Here is an 8,197-nt window from a genome sequence, read left to right on the forward strand (position 1 = left end):
AAATTTACCTGTTCCTCTCCCTAGCTTTGGGAGTCTTTTGAGTACACACACACACACACACACACACACACACACACACACACACACACACACACACACACACACCCCCCTCAAAGAGCCCCGGAAAGGCCCAGGGGTACCCAGGAGACCGGGGCTCATCCAAGCTTCTTCCTTCTGCAGTCTCTCCCTCTTCGCACTTGGCCCAGGCTGATATTAAGATTCATCTGCATTCCTCACACAACGCCTGGCAGATGGTGGGGGAGGAGGCTGGGTGTGAGCTGGGGGCTGCAGCCAGGGACCACACTGGATCTCAGAGGGCCACAGGAGCGCGTGTGGAGGGCTTCTCACAGGCCCAGTGTATGCTGGGGCCACTCCAAATGCCTCAAAGGGGTCCTAGGATTCGACCTTTTGTTTTTCTAAAGACTAAAGGAGTTCTAGAGAGCTAGGGAGGAGGTCTAGCCATTGAGAGCAGGAGTGACGGAGGGTGGTCCTGACCCTTTGGGATCTCTTGTCTAGGTCTTAATCTTTCTTGCTTTGGAGATTTGAAGAGACCAGGGCAACCTAGGATCCCACTGGGGTGGGGCCCTTCTCAGCCTGGTGAGCACCTGTGCCATGGGGAATGTGTAGGGCAGGATGGAAGGACATGCCCTGAGAGGCCTTGTTCACAGCATTCGCGCCTCTATTTCTCAGGAGGCAAACCCTTACCTCAACCTCAGAATGCAGTCTGGTCCCTAGTGGTCTTTTCAGCCCAGTACCAAATGCCTCATAATGATTGCTCTTAGGCTGTCTAAGAAGAAAAGGAACAAATGTGCTAAGAAAAAGGGGTGTGAGCTAGACACTTAGAAGAACTTCCCTCAGCACCCTCATCAAGTCTTGCAAGAACCAAGCAGCTGTGGTCCCTTGTTAATATCCTTGGGCCCTTAAAATTGGGTTTGGGTAGAATTGTCTTTACAAATTCCAGGACTCCTGGGGTGAAGGTAGGTAGAGCGACAGATTCCCGGGTGCTTGCTACAGAAAGAAGGCGCGCTGCCAGAAGGGCGGAAAAGCTAGCGTCCCCATCCGCGGTCTTCCAGCCTCTCCCAGTCTCCTCTCCCAGAGCTCCTCCGCCCTCCTGTCCCCTACGCTGGAAAGTGGGCATCCCAGGTCCCCAGGCTGCTGGCCGGCAGGGGAGGAGTTAACTCCGGAGGTACGGACTGGGCTCACCGTACCTGCCGCCGCCGCCGCCGCCGCCGCCGCCAGTGGGAGGGACGAGGAAGCGGGAGGCGCCTGGGCGCCAGGAGCGCTCCAGTCTGGCGGGGCGCAGCGCGGGGAGCGGGCGGCCGCGGCTCGGCGTGGCCCGGGGCGTCCGCCAGGGGGCGCGCCGCGACGGGGCGGGAGGGGCCGTCTGGTCTGGGGAATTAGCACCGGGGACGGGCGCGCGCGCAGGTCCCCAGCACATCTGGGTAAGAGCCGAGCCTCTGGAAGCGAGCGGGGCGCCGAGCGCCTGTCTGGAGCGGCAGAGCCACCACGCAGCCGGAGCCCCTTCGAGACGCTCGGGGCGCACATCTGGGACCGGGAGAAGGGACCGCGCGGCGCGCAGCTGGACGCGGGGAGGGGGCGGCGGCTGCACAGCTGGACCGAAGGGGGCGGGGTCGGTCCCAGCAACTGGCTGAGGGGAGGGCCGCAAGCCACCGGGGACCGAAGCATGGGACAGCGCGCCTGAAGGAGCAGTCCGGGGCGGAGGGGGCCTGGGACCCCGAAAGGAAAAGAGAGACGGGTGAGAGCAGAGGAGGAAGATGCAACTGACCCGCTGCTGCTTCGTGTTCCTAGTGCAGGGCAGCCTCTATCTGGTGAGTGGTCCGCGGGGAGCGGCGCAGGGCGGGGGCCAGGGGATGGGGAGAGCGCGGGAAGCTGCGGAGCCCTGAAACTTTCTCCCTACCCCCACCCCGGCATCCCGGGGTTGCGGTGAACGCTGGAGGCTGGGGGAGAGGGCGGGTCCGAGGCCAGAGGCCGGACTGTAAGGGTTAATAGGGGCGGGGAGGAGGGTGCTCGACTGGCCCACCCACTTCGCGGCTGATGGCAGGAGGTGCGAGTGACACTAGGGAAAAGGCCCCCCAAGCTGAGTAGCCAAGGATTACCCGACCTCTCGTAGCAGCATCCCAGGACGCGCGAAACGGGGGTGGGGCAGGTGACCTGCCTGGTCAGGGGACGCGGTATTCTTCTCTGACCTCTGGGGCCCAGAGAATCCCGAACTGTGGGCCCTGGCGCGCCAAGCCCGGGCGGACTGGGGGCGGCCCCCGCGTCCCTGCCTCCCGCCGTCCCTCCCGCTCCCTCCCTCCTCGCCTGTTGTTTTCCTCGCCTCTCCCGGCTGCGCGCAGCCCGAGCCCCACAGGACCTGGGCAGGCGGCTCCCGCCAGGCGCTCAGAGCAGCTGAGCTGAGCGCCCAGACCCCGCTCCCTCGCGGCCCAGGATGCTTTAGAACCCCACCCCCGACCCTAGCACGGAGCTGAAGTCCCTCGCGACCCGTGCCCGCCGCCCCACATCTGCCCCGACCTCAGTCCTCTCCTGGAGAAGCCTTAGCGCCACAGGAACTGCCCCCTTCCTCAAAACAATTCCCATTGACAGCAACCCTCCCACCCCTAGTCCACTCTCGGGGAGGAAGTCGTCCCTGCTTGGCCCTTTCCGGTGGCCCTCTTTAGTATTGAGCTAGTGACTGTCTCAACCATTCAGTTAAACCCTAGAGCCAAGTACGCACAGGTGGACAGCCTTGAACCCAACCCCAGGAACCTCCCTTCTTTACTCTCCTGACCCTGGGGCACTGGGGACTTGGAAGGCAGGACCAGTCTTAACTCCGGGACTGGCTTGGTAACCAAGGCCAGAACAAGAGGCATAAGGACTAAACCCTTTGGAGCCTCCCATCCCGTCTCCTCAGGATTCCCTCTGCCCCACCCAGGTCATCATCAGTCCAGATGTTGTGGCTGAGCTCCTGTCCCCTCATGGGTGACAGACACACTGGTAAGAACTCGTTTTCAGAACCTGAGCAAACACACATCCAGGCCACTGAGCCTAGGGAGCCAGGTAACCTCCCTGTTGCCCTACTGAGCCCCACTGGCTCTTTCCGCTCAGACTCCCCAAGGTGTGGCCTGTCACCATAGCTGAGCCTGCGTAAGCAAGACAAGCCCTGGCAGAGTTTGACAGGGCATTCCAGGTGGAAACAGGGCTTTGGTTAAAAAGTCTTTTGCAAAAGGTCGTGAGGTGGGACTGTGTCTTGTAATGGGAAGACTGACACTTGTGGCCTGTGTCTTGTGGTGATGTAACCTTCAAGGCCCGATGTCCTCACCTGTGAAATGGGACTCACAAGAACTGGTCCCTCATCATGCAAGTGCCATCTTGGCGTGTCATCATGTGTTCCCCAGAGAAGGGTTTTTCTCTCATAGCGTGGCCATCCTGGGTGTGGCACTCACTCCTGGTCTCCTAGCCTTAGCAAAACCTGAACCAAACTGGTACCTGACTGGGATTCTGGCTGGGTCCTGGCTTCTTGTTTTATGGTGTGTAGACTGTCTTTACCTCTAAGGGCAGCAGTTGTGCTAAGCTAGGAACACTGTCTCAGCAGGAGACTAAAATGTCATAAAGGCATAAGGTGTGTGTGTGTGTGTGTGTGTGTGTGTGTGTGTGTGTGTGTGTGTGTGTGTGTGTGTGTGCTGACAGAAGGGAGCTCCCAAGGTAGGATAGGGCTCCCCAAATAATTGCAACTCCCAACTCCAGGTGAAGGACTTCTGGAAGACAGCAACGAAACTTCCCTGGCTCCTTGGACATTTCAAGGATAGAAATTCTCCCCCTTGCAGGGCTTCTTGTCTGGCCTCAGAGGGAGAGGAAGTACTTAGACTTGCAGTGACTTGAGGTGTCAGGGTGGGTTGATATCCGGGAGGGACCTCACCCTTCCCAGAGATGAAGGAGAGGGTGAGATGGGGAAGGGCAGTTGGGAGAAGGGACTGGGAGGAGAGGAGGTCTTTGATCAGGGATATAAAGTGAATAAGAAAATGTGAGGAAAGGGGTAGAAATGCTACATCCCCTTCAGACTGGGGGGTTTCTGCAGGATCAGAAGCCAAGCCCCTCCCATCTGACTGGGGCCTATCTAGAGAGTAGAGTTGTGTGTCTCCAGTCCCCTAGTCTGGATTTTTGAGTAGCAGCCAAAGGCAGGGCAGTGAAGAAGGGTCACGGAGATGACTGAAGCATCAGAACATGAGGGTGGATTATGAAAAAGCCAGGATGCGCACCTGACCCCCCCACCCATCCAAGGGAACAAGCTCGTGCTTCCCCCTCCCCTTAGCCTGAGTAAACAGGGACAGAGACTGTAGATGGTGATGGGGTGGCCAGATCTCAAATCTTCTAGGTCCTCTGGGGACAAAGCTCTAATTCTCTTTCCAAATCCTTCCATAGGTCATCTGTGGCCAAGACGATGGGCCCCCTGGCTCAGAGGACCCTGAGCATGATGACCATGAGGGTCAGCCTCGGCCTAGGGTGCCTCGCAAGAGAGGTCACATTTCACCTAAGTCCCGCCCCTTGGCCAACTCCACCCTTCTAGGGCTGCTAGCCCCACCCGGGGAGGTTTGGGGTATCCTTGGGCAACCCCCCAACCGCCCCAAACAAAGTCCCCTACCCTCGACCAAGGTGAAAAAAATATTTGGATGGGGTGATTTCTACTCCAACATCAAGACAGTGGCCCTGAACCTGCTGGTCACAGGGAAGATTGTGGACCACGGAAACGGGACCTTCAGCGTCCACTTCCGCCACAACGCCACGGGCCAGGGTAACATCTCCATCAGCCTTGTACCCCCCAGCAAAGCTGTGGAATTTCACCAGGAGCAGCAGATCTTCATCGAAGCCAAGGCATCCAAAATCTTCAACTGCCGGATGGAGTGGGAGAAGGTAGAACGGGGCCGCCGGACCTCGCTCTGTACCCACGACCCAGCCAAGATCTGTTCCCGAGATCTTGCTCAGAGCTCCGCTACCTGGAGCTGCTCCCAGCCCTTCAAAGTCGTCTGCGTCTATATTGCCTTCTATAGCACGGACTATCGACTGGTGCAGAAGGTGTGCCCAGATTACAACTACCACAGTGATACCCCCTACTACCCATCTGGGTGACCTAGATGGGCCACAGAGGCCTGTGCAGGAGGCTGGCTGTCTGGACACTGGGCAGGGAAAGGGATGGGCCTCAGGAAGGGAGGGGGTGGAGAGGAAGAGAGGCCAGGCGGGTCAGGGTCAGGCCTCAGGTGTTGGGGAAGGGTCCCCAGTGCTGCGCCCAGCCTGAGGTTAGAATGTACTTGTTATGGAAGAGAAATGGGCCCTGGGCAGCCTTACAGGGCTTTCTCTCCTATTCAAAGCCGATGCTGAGCCCTGAGGCCCCTGGGCAGGCAAGCAAGGTAACCCCAGATCAAGCCACGGAGAAGACCTTAACCCTTGGCTCTCTCCTTGCCATTCAGAAGGAGGACAGTCGTCGGCAAAGGGGTGTCCAACTGTGTAGGCCAGATAGACAACTTAGGATGGAGAGCTCAATGGTTTGCCCTGTGGGGGCTGGCAGTGGGCAGCCCCAAGCCCCTTTCCTGCACTGAGGCTGAAGTGGCAACCTCATCCCCACCCTTGGGTGTTTGCTGTCATGACTACCTGTCACCAGCCGGGCCATTCCTTTCCAAAATCCCCTCTCCCTCCAGCACCTCTGCACCGCTGACACCTCTTGCTGATGGCACACCACCCTGCCCTTCAGCCGAGACAGGACTGCTCTTAGGTCCTGTTAGCATGAGAGGCACAAAGCAGAAGCTCGCCCGCCCTCGTGCTGTGTGCCTGTCCTCTGCCCTAACCACCTGCTGAGAGTGCTCCCTCAACAGCCAGCTCTACACGTCAGACTGGGGCATTCTGCAATAGGGATAGGGCCCTCTTTGCTGGGCCATGGGGCTATCAGCAGAGGGAGGCGCAGGAGGCTCTGTGGCCATGCTGGAACTGTGCCCTAGTGTTGTCTGTGGGGGTGGGGGGAGGGGTGGGAAGTCTTGTGAGATGCCCTGTCACTTCTCTGTGCAGAGTCTTGTCCTTGGAGCAGGAAATAAAGCTTTCCCAGGACACCGTATTCTAGTCCAAGTTATCTCGGGGAGAGGGACCACGGGCCGCCTGTCTGGCTAGCATGTTCCAAATGGGGACCAAAGCTGTAGATGGCTTGGAGCTAGGGGCTCACTGAGGCTTTTGGACTGACACTCTGATTGGCAAACTAGTGCCAGAGGCCCTAGAAACACTTACGGGGCTGGACATGGTACTGGTAGGTGCCAGCAGGGGAGGTAAGGATCTCATCTTCCTCCCTGGATTCTCCCTGAATTGCCACGTCTGGCCCTGCAGGGGGCAGTGGTAGATGCCCAGTGGTGCCCCAGCTCTGCCAGTATTGTGCTGCCCGGCCTGATCAAGCTCACTGTCCTCGCTGGCCCCTTCCTGTTTCTTCCTCTGTATCATGCAGCCTTCGCACCCATGAGACTCACCCAGAGGGCTGGTGCGCCTACGGTCTCTAGGGTCCTACCTAACTCAGCAGGAGCGTCTCTGGGACCTGGGCCCGGAGAGATGCTGACACACTTTGAAAACTGCCTGATGACCTCTAAGCCAGCTTGGCTTCAGCTCCAGAGGATGAAGAGATTCCTCTCTGCTCTCTCCAGCTGTGACTCCCATCTGCCTCTTAGGGGAGAAGGAACAGAGTGAGGTGGCTTGGGGACAAACAGAGTATGAGACTAGCCACGTACTCCTCCCGCCAGAGACAGCATCAGAGTGGTTAAATGCCCAGGCAAGGCTCCTTGACATTGGGGGCTCGGTGAAGGGAAGGCTGGAGCCCCCGCTATGATGTCCCTCTCTTTGGAGGTCAGCATTTAGGTTCCGGGTCCCTTTTCAGAAGTGTAGCCATAACAGGGAGAGTCCCAGAGTGAAGACCAACGGCCTAACCACTTCTGGTCATTGCTCTCTGCCCACTGGCTCTGAGCCCAGATGGTGCACAGGTACACACTGCAGCACACAGACACCTGGTTGTATGTAGCCCCTCTGTATGGGAAATGACCTAGAAACCAAGTTGGCTGGGGGTGAGCGGAGCGGGGAGCGGCACACTCCCTTTTCCATCTATGCCCTGAATCACCCTGAAGCCATTTCTCCTGAGGAGACTCAAGACACATGCGCCCTTACACAGCTTTCTCTCTCCCCGCCCTGTACCACTGACCAGAGTTAGAGCTTGCGTTTGGCCCCTCCCAACACCCCACCTTGGCTGCTTGAATCTGGAGGGTTCTCCCACCTGTGCCTCTTGTCCCAGGGCACCTGTAGGGTCTGGTGGACAAGGAAGAAAACGGTGAGGAGCCCCCAACCCCACCTCTGTGTGAAAACTAAACTCTAACAGAGCTTGGGCACTTTGACCCGCCCCTCCTCCTCCTCTTCCCCTGTGGAGAGCCAGCTGCTGCCGACAGCTGGAGGGCCCGGCCTTTCTGGCACACGGTACTGCCTGCACAGGGGGTGGGTTCATTTTAATAACTTCATTTCACCCTCATGCACACTCTGCCTCCTCTTCCCTGCCTATCTGCCTTCCCCGGCAACCAGGCCGTTCTCAATTCAGATTTGGCTAACAAATATCTTCCCAAACCCTAATTCATTAGTTGAACCCTCTGGTCTCTCTCTCTCTCTCTCTCTCTCTCTCTCTCTCTCTCTCTCTCTCTCTCTCTCTCTCTCTGTCCATGAGGCCCCTTGAGCCCCACAAGGGTAGCAGATCCATTTCCCCGGCTAAGAGGAAATAGCTCTGCACTTCTGAGCATCGGCTGTGACATCTCCTGTAGGGACGGACCTTAGGTCCCACAAGGTACCCTGACCTCTCACGTTGGCCTTTTGGAGGAGCATCCACAGGAAATTGGTTCTTCTTGACAGAGCCTTCCAAAATAAGGTCAAGGTTCCTACCTAACACCAACCCTGCAGCACCTTGAGGGCCAGCCTGCAACCTTGACAAGCTGTTTGGGGACTCTACTTCTGATCTGGCTGCTCCCCACAACACACACCCACTAAGTGGGTAGGGTCTTCTCTCTCCTATGGGCGTGGCCCCGGGAGCAAGCCTACTCCATCCTCTTCAAGGATGTGGCTTATGTCTCTCCATCAGAGTTGGGAGGGCATCTGAGGCATCCTCATGTCTCTTTCAAACCGTGAGCCTCTTTGAAGA

The 8,197-nt window shown here is 58.1% G+C and overlaps 1 protein-coding gene across 1 annotated transcript; it reads left to right on the forward strand.

Annotated features, from left to right (window-relative positions):
- The first annotated feature begins 1,321 nt into the window (after positions 1 to 1,321).
- On the forward strand, positions 1,322 to 6,100 carry Nxph3 (neurexophilin 3). The gene is made up of 2 exons (XM_032913601.1): positions 1,322 to 1,829; positions 4,420 to 6,100. Exons 1-2 carry the CDS (start codon positions 1,776 to 1,778, stop codon positions 5,122 to 5,124), a joined length of 759 nt encoding a protein of 252 aa, XP_032769492.1. The 5' UTR covers positions 1,322 to 1,775; the 3' UTR covers positions 5,125 to 6,100.
- Positions 6,101 to 8,197: the final 2,097 nt, after the last annotated feature.

The sequence above is a fragment of the Rattus rattus genome, chromosome 9, assembly GCF_011064425.1.
Source record: "Rattus rattus isolate New Zealand chromosome 9, Rrattus_CSIRO_v1, whole genome shotgun sequence".
Taxonomy (NCBI): domain Eukaryota; kingdom Metazoa; phylum Chordata; class Mammalia; order Rodentia; family Muridae; genus Rattus; species Rattus rattus.